The sequence below is a fragment of the Stylophora pistillata genome, chromosome 12 (genome assembly GCF_964205215.1).
Source record: "Stylophora pistillata chromosome 12, jaStyPist1.2, whole genome shotgun sequence".
Taxonomy (NCBI): Eukaryota; Metazoa; Cnidaria; class Anthozoa; order Scleractinia; family Pocilloporidae; genus Stylophora; species Stylophora pistillata.
In genome coordinates, this window is record NC_142530.1 from 4,390,338 (window position 1) to 4,405,262 (window position 14,925).

General features: G+C 40.9%; 1 protein-coding gene and 4 non-coding genes across 5 annotated transcripts in view; all 5 read left to right on the forward strand.

Moving 5' to 3' along the window:
• Positions 1-14,925, forward strand: part of LOC111325965 (uncharacterized) — a 39,760-nt gene that overhangs the window by 14,921 nt on the left and 9,914 nt on the right. Inside the window, exons 19-31 of the mRNA XM_088740887.1 lie at positions 256-528; positions 949-1,467; positions 2,211-2,454; positions 2,838-2,884; positions 6,157-6,382; positions 7,361-7,803; positions 8,224-8,462; positions 9,355-9,511; positions 9,973-10,222; positions 11,065-11,117; positions 11,264-13,558; positions 13,691-13,977; positions 14,697-14,872. Coding sequence (XP_088597013.1) covers positions 256-528; positions 949-1,467; positions 2,211-2,454; positions 2,838-2,884; positions 6,157-6,382; positions 7,361-7,803; positions 8,224-8,462; positions 9,355-9,511; positions 9,973-10,222; positions 11,065-11,117; positions 11,264-13,558; positions 13,691-13,977; positions 14,697-14,872 — 5,209 coding nt within the window. The remainder of the gene's footprint in view (positions 1-255; positions 529-948; positions 1,468-2,210; positions 2,455-2,837; positions 2,885-6,156; positions 6,383-7,360; positions 7,804-8,223; positions 8,463-9,354; positions 9,512-9,972; positions 10,223-11,064; positions 11,118-11,263; positions 13,559-13,690; positions 13,978-14,696; positions 14,873-14,925) is intronic.
• Trnae-uuc (transfer RNA glutamic acid (anticodon UUC)) lies at positions 3,747-3,818 on the forward strand. Its single transcript has one exon. It is a non-coding gene; the product is annotated as a tRNA-Glu (tRNA).
• On the forward strand, positions 4,814-4,885 carry Trnae-uuc (transfer RNA glutamic acid (anticodon UUC)). The gene has a single exon. It is a non-coding gene; the product is annotated as a tRNA-Glu (tRNA).
• Trnae-uuc (transfer RNA glutamic acid (anticodon UUC)) lies at positions 5,211-5,282 on the forward strand. The gene has a single exon. It is a non-coding gene; the product is annotated as a tRNA-Glu (tRNA).
• On the forward strand, positions 8,669-8,740 carry Trnae-uuc (transfer RNA glutamic acid (anticodon UUC)). Its single transcript has one exon. It is a non-coding gene; the product is annotated as a tRNA-Glu (tRNA).

Genomic DNA, 14,925 nt, shown 5'->3' on the forward strand with positions numbered 1-14,925 from the left:
CCAGTGATTTCAAATGTAATTTGGAATGAATCAACATGAGTAAATCTTTCTGACTTAAAACCATGTTGCACGAGCTCGGGTTCCGACTTCGACTAATGTTGACCCATGTAAGATTAATCAATTAATCCTGCACGTTGAATTTTTTTAAATGTAAGGGTTCTGGATATTTTTTTAATAGAATCCTCGATTTTTACAGTCAAAAGAAATTTTAATGGTAAATCAATTTTGAAAGAGTCCCGAATATTGTTTATTTAGGAGTCTGCTCTGCGAGTGGCGACCCACACTACAGAACGTTTGATGGGCAAGAGTTTTCCTTCATGGGCAAATGCCAGTACATTTTGGCCAAGGATTGTGTCAATAATTCATTCACTATTCTGGGTGACAACGCGGAATGCGGTTCCGATGGTTCAGTATCCTGCACCAAGAACGTCTATGTGTACCTCAATGGGACAACTATCATACTCAGGGGAGGAGGGACGGTTCTAATTAACGGGAACAGAGTAGCAAATTTCCCCATAGCAACAGAGAGTGAGTAGAACTGATCTATGGAAAAGGATTATTTTAAGTAAAGCTTTGTGAAACTCTCTTGAACCATTCACACTATGTAGAAGAACAACCGTGCACGACAGAGGTGCAACAACGCTTATAAGGTGTAAATCTCTAACTGCTTGCTATATTAGGTGGGTTTTATAATTAAACTTAAAGCTATAAAACTAATCCAATATCTCTCTCAGCACAACTCGACTGGAGAAGTGATGATACACAATTTAGGCAAGAATTAGTGGTAAACAATAACAACAACAACGACAAAATCAAAAGATACTTTGAAATCGAGGTGCAGTACGTAAAAAAATGGAATTGATATTTGACGATACCAGCTTTTTTTTTTTCAAATTTGGTAACTCTTAAAATTAAATGGAAATAACTGTAAGTATGCTGTGTTTGTAGGTTACATTATCAAGCAATTATCATCATCAATGACGTCAGTTTATAGTCCTGTTGGCGTCAGTGTCAAGTGGGATGGCATTTCGCGTGTTTACGTGAGAGTTCAGCCTCGTTTTCGTGACATGACGTGTGGTTTGTGCGGAAATTTTAATAGCAAACAAAAGGACGACTTCACCACCAAAGAGGACGTTGTAGAGACGAGTGTAACAGCCTTCGGAAACTCGTGGAAGGTGGGCCCAGCTTGCAATGACACGCAGCCATTTAAGCATCCGTGTGAAGTGCAGATTCAGAGGAAGGCTGCCGCGGAAAGACTGTGTAACAGACTACTGCAATCGCCATTTAGCAGTTGCCATCACACAGTAAACCCATCCGATGGGTACATCGCCAGCTGCATGTACGACGTCTGTGGATGTCAACATGGAACCCAGTGCCTTTGTACTGCTATCGCTGCTTACGTCCACGACTGTGCAAGACATGGGGTTGTAATCGATTGGATCAACTCTAAATCTATACCAGAATGCAGTAAGTATTTGCTTGAATTACGCAGACTCTTCCCTTTTGCTCTCTGATTCGAGGAAATCTAGGGAGCCAAAACCAACTGTAGCGCTGGCCAGTGTTTAAATGTGAAAAAGACTTATACAATCCTTGTTTTAGTACTTCACTGCCTCCTAAAAGGAGTGAAAGGTGGTAAGTATAGTTACTACGCAAATGATTAAACTTACTTTAAATTGTTATTTTGTTTTAATGATGGGTGTTTTAGAATTTCCGGTACAATTTCTGTTCACGTCAATAAGTTAACTTTACAGATGGGACTTAATCTTAAAATTGCCACATCGAAACTTATCCCATTTTCCAAGGGATGAGTCGACAAGAGAACTGCAGTTACAAGTCCAGTGCATCTTAACCCCTCTATTTGGCCAGGTCTCCCTGACATTTTTCCGGTGTCCTTTGGCTAATTGTTGGGGAGAGACATTGATTGCCGAAGAGAGCCAGCTTACGCTCGAACCTAGGCCTTTTCTGAAGACTCATTCATCTCAACTACATTATTTCTTTAATCGCGTAAATTGCAATGCATCACATCATCCACAAAGCAGCGGCAATATGAACCAGTGTATCGTTTTTGTAAGACTGCATTTCTCTCCTCGTTCATTGGCAAGCAAAAAACCTGTAATATAGGAATGCAAAAATATGGCTGAGGACAGCCCCGAAGTACTTCATTCGTTCGCCATTCAAAGACGTGTATTTCAAGCGCCTTTCATTTTCAGATGCAGTTTGTCCCATCACCGGCCAAGTGCACCAAGTCTGCGGTTCTTCGTGTCGGCGGACGTGTCATGAAATCTCCATGGATCTTCCTTGCGAAGAAGAATGTGTTGAGGGATGTAACTGTCCAAAGGGGATGGCGCTGACAGAGGATGACCGATGTGTTCCTCATTCGCAATGTCGTTGTTCCCTCGATGGACAATCTTATAAACCTGGAACTGTGATACGCTCCGCTAACTGCAAAGAGTGGTAAGGTGTTTTCTCCTACGCTAAGCTCACTATCAGTCCGCTTTAGAAAAGGAAACCATATCCAGACGGGTGTTTGGGGACTCGGTGCCTGTTTCTCGAAACGTGGGCAATTGCAAATTCTTCCACTGACGGAATAGTTATGCGGGTCTTTACTCCATTCTGTTACGTTACCCGTTTCAATTTCTGTGTCCTTTTTTTGGTTTGAAAACTTTCTGTGCCTTATTCCTCTTGGTGATGATTTAAAAAAAATATTGGATGGCTAGTGCAGCGCCTAAGTAGTCAAACATTGTAGCTCTTTAGAGGCTTATGAAATGACTCTGAGTTATTATTGTATCATCTATTCGTTCTTCTCAGAGTCTTAATGACCAACTTTGTTTTTCCAGTATTTGTAGGGATGGCCGATTTAACTGTACACAAAAAGCATGCAAAGGTAAGATCGTTTTTCTTCCTTACAAGTCAGATCACAGGGGACATACAGGTAGCAAGGACCTTTCAAGGATTTTTAGGCATTCGCGCCCCTTTTATAGCGGGGCTCCCACACGCGCTCCGTGCGCGTGGGGCAGAGCCCCCTACCGATGGAATATGGTCACCCTCTTTTCGTTTGGTTGTCACGTGACTGACCGAGCGTACGTACGTGCCTAAGGGAGGGGTGACTCAGGCGAGTCTTGGCAAATTCACATCTTTTATGTTATCATTACTATTACGAACTCGGGAGCTCCGCTTTTAGGCTTGGCTAAATCTATATATTGAAATAACTGATGCCACCGCTGCTCTCCTTGTTCGTGTGGCGGAAAGGACCTGTTAATGGGGTATCTAGCACCTCTTCGAATTCGTGCGTTTCGCAGGTGTGTTGTACGTCGTTGAATTAAGAGACTTTCTCTTAGAAAGGGGGAGTGGGGTCTGCGGCAAATCGAGAATCCCCTTAGCCACGCCTCTGTATCGTGGACTTCTTCTGTCCAAAAAAGTAACGACCACATAAAACGCAGTAAATTTCTGCTTTTAAGGATAATCTTGCAAGATTTGATGGACGGCTCAAACGAACGAAAGTTCGCTCCAGAATATAAAATAATTTCTTGTTCACATTTTGTTTTTTGAAACGTTGTGTTTTTGGAGTTACATGTGAATATGGTTTTGAACAAGTTTTTATTGTATTCACAAATGAACACAAATCAATCACACTGGTTTACAGCCTTCATAACCTGAGTTCGTTGGAAACTGCAGTGGATATTTTAATCACGAGCATTTCCCAAACGTTGTTTACCACATTAAGAATTACCTTGCACCACACGAATTCCCATATGGTCTAGCGGTTAGGATTCCTGGTTTTCACCCAGGTGGCCCGGGTTCGACTCCCGGTATGGGAATAATTGTCGCTTTCAATCTTTTTATACAGTTAAATAAACATTTTCCATTTTATTTCGCAGAAATAAAAACACTTCAGTTACCTCTCATTAGGGACTTTAAGCAATTAGGACGGCAACGCCACGGAAGACGTCGATCAAAAACTGAGTTTCTACTTTTAGTTAGAATTTCGAAAATGGCTGCATGTGTTTACCGTCTCATAGGGCGCCAGACCTCAAACTCAACATAACGCATAAAAGTAGCGTTGAGTTCCAAATGTAAATTAAAATAATTTGCCGCCGCTGTTTCACTTCGCAGACCACGCAAATTCTGGTGATTTCACGTTGTCATTTTGAAAGAACGGCTAAGAAATGTACAAAGTTTTAAAACGCACGTGCTGGGCTATTGTTCTGCCAATTAGATCTATTGTTTTTCCACGTTCTCGTTGCCGTAGCCGTCGTGGTTCGCTTAAAGTCCCCAGTAAAAGAATGGAGCGGATGAAAAAATGTGTCCCAATAATTAAAAATTGAGATTATTCTTGATTACGTTCGAATCTACACTAATATTTTGAAAATAAATTGCCTACATTTGTTAAACCGACAGCTCTCAGTTTCATTTCACTCATTTTACTCAGGCCATTTTTCATATTTTGTCTACTTCCTTGAGAATTCCCAGTTGATTATGAATTCTCATATGGTCTAGCGATTAGAAACTTGGGTATAGGAATAATTTACACTTTTAATCTTTTTATACAATTAAAGAAACATTTTTCAGTATTTCGCAGAAATATAAACAGTTCAGTTATCTCTCATTAAAAGAATGGAACGGATGAAAAATGTGTCCCAACATTTACAAATTGTGATTATTCTCGATAACCTTCGAATAAACGCTAATATTTCGAAAATTCATTGCCTACATTTGTTAAACCGAGAGCTCTGAGCTTCATTCCACTCATTTTTCTCAGGCCATTTTTCATATTTTGTTTACGACTTCAAGAATTTCCCATTTGTATATGTATTCCCATATGGTCTAGCGGTCAGGATTCCTGGTTTTCACCCAGGTGGCCCGGGTTCGACTCCCGGTATGGGAATAGTTGTCGCTTTTAATCTTTTTACACAGTTAAATAAACATTTTCGATTTTATTTCGCAGAAATATAAACAGTTCAGTTATCTCTCATTAAAAGAATGGAACGGATGAAAAAATGTGTCCCAACGTTTGCAAATTGAGATTATTCTCGATAACCTTCGAATCCATGCTAATAGTTCAAAAATTCATTGCCTATATTTGTTAAACCGAGAACTCTCAGTTTCACTCCACTCAGTTTCATTCCACCCAGTTTCATTTCACTCATTTTTCTCAGGCCATTTTTCATATTTTGTTTACGACTTCAAGAATTTCTCATTTGTATATAAATTCCCATATGGTCTAGCGGTTAGGATTCCTGGTTTTCACCCAGGCGGCCCGGGTTCGACTCCCGGTATGGGAATAACTAGCGTTATTTATCTTTTTATACCCCAAATAAACACGTTCCATTTTATTTCGCTGAAACATAACCACTCCCATTATCTTTCATTAAAAGAAATTGAACGGATGAAAAAAAAAAAAAAAAAATGTGCCAACATTTAAAATTTAATATTATCCACGCATATCTGAAAAACTTATTTTCAACATTCTTTAAACCAGCAGCTCTCAGTTTTATTCCACTTTTAGTTTTCTCAAAAGTTAAAAATGTTTTCAAAGGATAATTGGCGGGATTAATAAAAAGTGCCTTTTTTAGCGCAGTTTCTGTTTTAGAAAGTGAATATGGAGGCAAGACCGATACAACGTAAATAAGTTTTAATACGGAGCAGTATATTTCGGCTGGCCAAACCAGCCTTCTTCAGGTGCAGTGGGAATTGACATAGAATTAAGGTGGTACTTAGAGAGCTGTATGATGTAATAGCGGAAATACGTAAAACTAATTTGATTGACAATGAGATAATAATTAAAAATAGAAATAGTAAATAAAAATAGAAGTAAAGTGGGGTAAATTGAATAAATTAGATAACTATAAGTAAGAATAGCAGAAGGAAAAACACTTATACATTTCTTCGCGAGCGTTAAGGCCATCGGGATAAATAGTATTGCCTTTTGAAATTAAAAAAGCTTCCCTGGTCTTGCGGATCGAGTCTCTCTTGGAAAACACTTTTTCGATGGCGATAAGCTCCATGTCGTAAGAAGAGTGGTTGAGAGAGGATAGGAGGTGTTCTGCGACTGTAGTAGGTTTAGATTTAGAGTTAGGTTTATCAGTGGTACGGCGGTGTTCATTAAAACGGTCTTTTATCTTTCGAGTCAGAGTAAATGTAAATTTCATTTCATAGCTTGTCACCCTGGGCAAAAGTGGGTAAACCGTGGTGCGGAATGCGCAAAGACTTGTGAAAATTTTCATCTACCCTGCTTGGAAACTAAGAGCCAGGAAGGTTGTATCTGCCCTGAGGGTACAGTGCTCCATGGTCAGCGGTGTATCAACTCCTCCCAATGCTTCTGTCATTATGGCGGTCATAGTTACAGGCCAGGACAACAGATTAAAGTGGATTGTAAAACTTGGTATGTACTAAGGGTAACACTGAGTATCTACAACATCTAAATTGTCTGTGAGTTACATTGCATTATCCAAGCTAAAACAAATTGGATGATTGGAGCACTAAACAACGTAAATGCTACGATCACTGGCTTAATGTAGGAGGAGCATCACGCATCTCGTTGGAAACATAAAAGTGAAGACAACCCCGTATAAGCACAAAGAAAGAACAATTACCCCGAACTGTGAACATAATTTTACAGTGTGTACGTCTTCCACAAACTTGACCGAGGGTACTGTAGCTCAATGATCTGGAGACAGTAGATCTCTTAAACTTGTTTGTTTTGTTTATCCATTTAACGACCTTTTATGATACTCTGGAGAACTTTTCCTTAAGTTTGAAGTTCCCTTTTGGTCGCGCACATATGTACGCAATTTACAAAAGATAAAGCAGAGAATTCCCTTGAGACCTGAAAGGGGTAAACAAAACACACAAGCTGAAGAGGTCTATCGGGCTTCAAACAAGACATGGTCTTACGATCTTGTGAAGAAAAATCTGCAGCTAGTCCTAAGAAATCCGTTTAGAAGTGACTTCTAATCAGAAGCGCTCGAGCCTAATTCCAAGTTTATCACCGGCCTATGTGTTAAAAAAAAATTCTCAAATATTTGCGGGTAATACGACGACTAGAAACGAAAACAAGTCTTGATCCCAACACACAACTTTTTTTAACGTTTTTAGCTTTTGACAGGGAATTACGATGACGAAGTGTAAGATGAAGTGTTTGTACAACGTGATACAACTGAGTGACTGCTTGTCTTGTTGCTGTCTGGACAGGAATCCTGCATAGAAATAGTCCTGTGGAAGAAACTGTTATTTTGTAACCTGGCATCTAAAAGCCACTTAAAATGACCTCTGTACCACTTAAACATAGAAGGAAGTAGTTTATCCAGGTAAATTTACGTATCTCCGAGTTCTGAGCCAGATGTTCTTTGTCTTATTCCAGTTCTTGCAAGGGTACTCAATGGTCGTGTACAAGCCACGACTGTCCTGGAACCTGCTCCGTGTATGGCGAACTGAATTATATCACCTTCGACGGCAGAAGGTACCCTTTCAATGGGGCTTGTGATTATGTCCTTGCTCAGGACTCTTGTGATGGTACCTCGTCGGTTACCTTCCAGATACAGGCCCAAAATGTGCCTTGCGGGTCCAGTGGCGTCATTTGCACAAAGAAAGTGATCATTACGCTCAACAACACGGTAGTCACTCTTGAAAGAGAGAAAGACCCTGTGATATCAGCGCGGCCGGGTGCTGGAGGCTTGAACATCATTGAGAGGTTTCAAATCAGAGAGCGTCACTTCTTCACTATGTTAGAGACTGGCTTTGGTTTGACAGTCACGTGGGACAGAGGAACAAGGCTGTATATTACCTTGGATCCCAAATTTAAAGGTGAGTAGAGATTTTGTTGTTGTCTGCCAAAGCAAGAGAATCAAACTTATGCATTTTACTGCAATAACCTTAAAGAGAGAAAGAGTTGTGACTTCTAATACGTCAACCTTTTGAGAGGGATCATTTTGACTCTGAACGCCTTTTGCTTAAGCTTGGTCGTGGCTATGGAAAGAGTTGTTTCACCCGTAAATCGCCTCCATCTGAAATGAATATGATCTCATATTCATAATGGCCGGTCGAAACACATTCGAGTATAGGGTACATTCCCGTCAATATTTATGAATATCATACGTTAGGTCCAGAAAAAACCTTGTATCGATGTGTCTTTGGTGTTTGCATGTTGAAATTTCTTAAGGAAATTTTTAATTTTTTCTTTTCGTTATGAGACAACAGGTTCATGACACATACTTTGTTTGTCAGGGCAAACCTGTGGCCTATGCGGCAACTTTAATGACGACAGAAATGACGATTTCATGACGCCGCAATTGTCACCAGAGACCTTGGCGACTGACTTCGGCGATAGCTGGAAGGTCGAGACGTCATGCCCAAATGCAAGCATTCCCAAAGATCCCTGCGTGAAAAATAAGCATCGTGCACCGTGGGCTCACAAGATGTGCAGCGTCATCAGATCAGATGTGTTCAAGCCCTGTCATAAAGTTGTAAGTGTTACTGAGACTTATTGTAGCACATAATCAGTTACAAAGGTTTTGAACGAGTTTATCTTGTATTCACAAATAAACATATAGATAATTCAAACTGTTTTATAGCCTTCATAACCTGAATTCGTTTTACAACGTACATTTTGCTCACGAGCATCTTTCACATTTTGTTTAGAATCTTAAAAATTTGCAAGTGTCATATGAATTCCCATATGGTCTAGCGGTTAGGATTCCTGGTTTTCACCCAGGCGGCCCGGGTTCGACTCCCGGTATGGGAAATTCTCTCAATTTTAACTTTTTATCCACTTAAATAAACATTTACCCTTGTATTTCGCAGAAATATAACCACTCCTGGTAATGTTCCTTTCTCAAAATAACATCGAAATCATGACTTTTTGTATGGCTCGACGGGGGGGGGGGGGGGCCACTAGGGTCCATTTTTGCTGGGTATGTGCCGCTGGCTTCTCAGAACCTATTCCCCACTGTAGGCCAAATGAAGGCCCTATCTTTGTCACTTTTGTTAAAACGGCAACATCATCCCATTGTTAAATCCGACCTCCCCCAATTTTCTTACCCACGAAAATCCCGAAAAGGTGCAACCCCATTATAGTTAATCCAGCTGTAAAAGTGCGACCCCAGCAAGCGGTACATTCATTATTAGCCAATCACTAGGAAGTTCTCCCCCCTCCCCCGCCCCCTGGTCGTAAGTAAGTCGTAGGTGGCGAGCTACAGAAGGCTACACATGAATTAATTTATGACAGATTTCCTGTCACACTACTTGATTGAAAGATTGCATGGAGAAAAAATTCCATAAACGTTTGGACGCTTTTAATCCAACGTGTCATCGAAAAACTGAGCTTTCCCCAAACTTTGTTGTATATTTGATTCTCAGGTAAACCCGGATTCCTGGTACGATGCATGCTACCGCGATGCTTGTGCTTGTGACAGCGGTGGTGACTGTGAATGTTTGTGTACAGCCATAGCCTCCTATGGCCATGAGTGCTGCAAGCATGGTGTGCCAATCAAATGGAGAACACAAGAATTGTGCCGTAAGTATTGCATGGACATTAAATGAGTTGAATTTTCATCTTGTATAAAAAAAATACAAACTTTACCAAGTCAAAAATTAGGGTATTCTTGAGAAGAAAAATCTTCGTGGAAGGATTCTGTGACCACATTAACCAACCTAGGCGTTAAGTCTTTAAAAATCATCGACTCGATTGTAGTATCCTGAAAACTTGAGCCTGACATTTTCCAAATTTTCATTCAAAATCCGGGCCACTCTTTAATTCCCTTTCATACTCTTCCTCTTTCCTCCTCGGTTATTTCTGTATTTGTAACGCCTTTTCTATCGCGAGTATTACTTGTTTCATTCTATGATCTTAACGTTGGCTCAAATCCCTGTATTATAACAGTTGTTCAAATATTAATCAAATTTGAACTACGTTATAAATGTAGGCATATTTGTGGGACTTTTTTCATCAATGACTATCCTTTCTTCCAAACTCAGCCATTCAATGTCCTAGTGAGGACGCTCACTGCTTTGAGTACACGCCCTGTGATGCAGGTTGCCCAAGGACATGTGAAAACCAGTGTGAAGCCAATCCTGCTCGTTGTCCTGTACAATTTGAAGGATGCTCTTGCCCAAATGGAACAGTACTGCATGATGGGAAGTGCATTTCTCCCAGAAGCTGTCCTTGTAGCGTAGATGGGATTGACTATGAACCTGGATCAATTGTGGTGATGAACTGTCAAAGATGGTAAGATAGTTGAGGTATCCCTCTGTAAAATCAAGGAGACTTTCTGATTTATCAGCCAAATGTGAAACGAAAACATTAGCCCTTCTTCCTAGAGAAACAATAGGCTAACACTCGAAATGCAGGACACTTCAACGCAGTTGATAGGAAAAAATTATCTCGTAATACCTCCCACCGCCACAGCACCACAGTTCCTTTAGAAAATTTCCCCTTCATTTAAAACTTAACTAGAAAGCTGAAAGACCTTTCAGTCCTTACACCCTCTAGTACCTGGCTACTTGAACTAACAGATTGTGTGTAATGCAATGGCTAGCGCACCCCAGCTGCATCTATGGATTTAATAATTCTTTATGTGATACAATGAATATATGAAGCTCATATATTTTGAGCTGCGGTATTAGATACGTATGATGCACGATGCTCGCAGTAGAGAGCGCTATATATGCAATAGCGAAAATTAAACCTGAAACAAATCAGGCCTGTACGGGATTCGAACCACTGACCTCTGCGATACTGGTGCAGCGCTCTACCATTTGAGCCAAAAAGCCAACTGGGAGCAGGCCGTTAAGTTGATTCGTAATAAACCCATGATTATAAATCAGATACAATGAATATATGAAGTTCATATGTTTTGAACTGCGGTGTTAGATAACGTATGATGCACGATCCTCGCAGTAGAGAGCGCTATTTATGCAATAGCGAAAATCAGACCTGAAAAAAAAATAACAATAAAAAAAAAAAAAAAAATGTTTTTCAGGTCTGATTTTCGCTATTGCATAAATAGCGCTCTCTACTGCGAGGATCGTGCATCAAACGTATAATTCTTTATGTTATCTTTTTTTTAGTTCATGCGAAGCTGGATGTTTTTCATGTACTGGTCCTACTTGCCCATCATCAGGTAAATTACCTAATTAACATTGCCTAAACCAAGTAAAGTTTACCAGCATGCATACTTCTTAGCCCACACTTGTTTATTTTCCAACCTAACAAAAAAAAAAATCAATCTCTGTGAAAATTGTTACAACTATTTCTTTGTTCTAACAGCAACGCAACTTACATGGACAACACATTCCCAAAAAGCAGCAACCCACGTAACATTACCAAGCTCCGTAGTGGCAGCACCACAAGCAACGGCAACCAGTAGTTCCGTTATGGTAGCACCATTACATTCAACAGCAAAAGCAGTTTTTTCAACAGCATCATCACGCATAAAAGTAACCACAAGTTCCCTGATGGCAGTGCAGCACGAAATAATAACGATGCTCTCGCTAATAAGAGCATCCCCCTCCACAGTGCCAACAGTTATCTTTCCAAGAGTAACCAGAATTAGCAAACCTGCAATGCCACCCTCCGTTTCACATTCAAAAGTGACAAGAACATCTTTAATAGCAGCAACACCTTCGGAAATGACAAACCAACCTCTTACAGCAACCTCCCCTTCAAAAGCAACATATGGCCCCTTAACGGCACGAATATCCTTAAATGAAACAGAAACTTTCCTTCCGGTAGCATCGTACTCGAAAGAAAGAGCGAGTTTTATACTGGCAAAACCACTTCCGCGAAAATCGAAAAGCTCCTTACCAGCAGGGGTAACTTTAAATACAACAGTACTTGGTCTCCCTGGGGCATTAAGTTCAGAAGTGATGGGAAATTTTTTCTCTGCGGCACCAGTATCCTCCATACCAGTAGTATCACCTTTAAAAATGCTGACAGGCTCTTTAACCACAACGCGAACCTCAGAATTGAGAGCGAGCTCTCCAACATCAGCTCTTCCTGCCAATAAGATTGCTTCCTCCCAACAAGCGGTACCAACCACTAAAGACATTTTGATACCAGAAGCGTCTCTTGCAAAAGTAAGGACGAGTCCCTTAAAAGCCACGCAACTTTTAAGAAGTTCTATTCCCGCAGATCAACCTCCAAAATCTTCAGAGGTAATAGAAAGCTCCCCACGAGCAGTACAACCTTCAAAAGGGATAGCAACTTCCCTATCAGTGACGTCAACTACAAAAGGGACGGAAGGCTTTCTGACATTAGCGCCATCTATGAAAGGGACAGTAGTCTTCCCATCAGCAGCGCTGACCACAAAAGAAGAAACAAGCCCCCAACTTGTAGCACCACCTTCAAAAGTGAGGTCAAGTTCCTCATCAGCAATATCACCTACAGAAAAGACAAAATGGACGCTTTCAGGAGCACAGCCTTCAAAAGAGACAGTGATATTCCTATCAGAAGCACAAGCTGCAATGACAACAGGTAATGTGCACACACTAAGGCAAAGTTCAATGGTCACAGCCAGCTCTCTGTTGGAGGCGTCGTTTACAAAGATAACAACTAGTACCCAAAAGCTTCTTCCGTTTTCAAAAGCTGCAATAAGCTCTCGAAAAACAGCGATACTTGAGAAAGAAACAACTTCGACACAAGAGGCACCACCAAAAATATCCGAAAATGAGCGGCAAGAACCAACTAGAAATAAGATGGCAGCAAGTACTCGACCTGCAGCATCATCTTCGTTAGTAACAGCACACTCTCTTCCATTAAAAGTACCTGGAAAGATGACAACAAGTGCCTTAGTTCCAGCACCGCAAACGAATACGACAGTTAGCTCCTTACCGCAAACGCCAAAACTTACTGCGACTTCCCTAACAGCGGCGGTAACCTCGACGGCACAGTCAATTTTACCACCCGAAGCGCCATCAAAAATATTAGAAAAGAACACTGCATTATTAGCATCACCAACTTTAATAGCATCAACCATAACCACAAAGCCATCAGTTTTAACAAGCATCAAGCCACAAAATACAAGTGTTGTTCACATTACTCATTTGCAATGCCCTTCCGATAGGGTGTACACTCCTTGCAAATCAAACTGTGATGAGTCCTGTCAGTACATGAACAATACGTGTAGGAAGACACTTTCGACACAATGCGTACCCGGATGCAAGTGCCCCGGTGGAACAGTGTTTAATGGCACAAGTTGCGTCAACCCAGCAGATTGCATTTGCTTCCATAAAGGTAGATACTATGATCCAGGAGCCACGTGGAATGATACCTGTGACAGGTGCTGGTGCTGGAATAACAGTGTCATCTGCCGACCTGTTCGTTGTCCTCCTCAGCTCGTTCCGTGTCCTAACAATTCCGTGTCTATGATACTACCTGGAGAATGCTGTCAATCTTGTGTACTAGCTAAAAATGAAACAAAGTGTATTGCACCCGAGTACAAATGCAGAGATAATAGCAAATGCATCACTAAACACTGGGTTTGTGACGGAGAAAATGATTGCAAAGACGGCGAAGACGAGAGAAAATGCACCACCAGTATTTCAGCGTGTTTTGAATCGTTAGGTAAGCTGAACTTTAGTTTAAAGATTACGTTTGTTTTACAAGCGAAAGTGTTTATTAGTCAATGACATACAAAAAAATGTTTAAAGTTAGGTTCCTTCTTTCACTGGATACTTTTTGATTGTGCATTGCCAGGGTTGTCAGATCGAGTTCCAGACCATTCATTCGCAGCCTCGTCTTCCGACAGTGTTTATTACCGACCAAGTGAGGGACGACTTCATAATACTCATGTCGAAGGACGGGGAAGCGGTGCCTGGTGCCCCAAACCTAATGATACAGTACCATATCTGCAGGTCCAGCTGGATTCTTTACAGAAAGTGACAGCAGTATCCACCCAAGGACACCCAGTTCTACACAAATGGGTGACATTGTTTCGTGTGTCATATAGTCGGAATGGAGTTACTTGGACCAAAATAGAAAAGGTGTTGACTTGCTGTGCAATACGAATTGGAAAAGGCGTATCAATACCTGCTCCTACGGGATTATTTTCCTTGACGAATTTCAGTCATTGAAGACGTCGTCCTGTCTATTGAAAAAAGCTGTTTCGAGAAAGCTTGTCGAAAAAATCGTAAAATGCACGCGTCAAGCCCGAAAGGTATTGTGGGTGGTTGTCAGGTCAAGGTTCCTTGACTTCAGACTTTCAGCGATATCTCAGAAAACGTCACTATAAGGAAGAAACATCGCGGGTTTGATGATTTAATATTTTTTGTTTGATGTTCTAAAATTCATCGATTACCGAATACCCAGATCACCTTTTGAGACTGCTTTGTGCACTTTTGTCCTTCTTTCGTTAAAGTTTTTCGAAACAGCTTTATACCAGAAATCGCCTCTCCCGCTAGTCCTTTTACTATTCTCGTAAATCTTCAAATAATTTCCAGCCTTCTTTTATTCATCCTCTTAACCGAATAATTTGAATCATATTTGTCATTTTGAACATTAACAAACACTTTTTATTTTGCGGTCGGAAATATCGACACATGTCGGTTTTTACTAAAGCCCTTCTTATCTTTACCACAGAGTCTGATCGCTACGTGCACCACAAATGCCGAGAAAATAAGGATGAGAGCGTCTCATGGTTAAACGAAATTGTACTACTTAATTAACCAGGCATTATATTGACTTAGTCCCATTTTTTCGGCAGACATTCTACGCGAACACGAACCAAACTTCCGTTGTTAGAAACAAGCTGCAACAACCAGTCAATGCTCTTTACCTGCGAGTGTACCCAGTTCAGTCCCACATCGGTCCATGTCTGCGCCTGGAGTTCTACGGCTGCAACACAGGGGTCAACGTTCCGCCTGTGTGTCCTGAAGTTAGGTTTGTGACTCCAATCTTTCTACCTGTAGCTGATATTTTTCTCGTTTCGATAA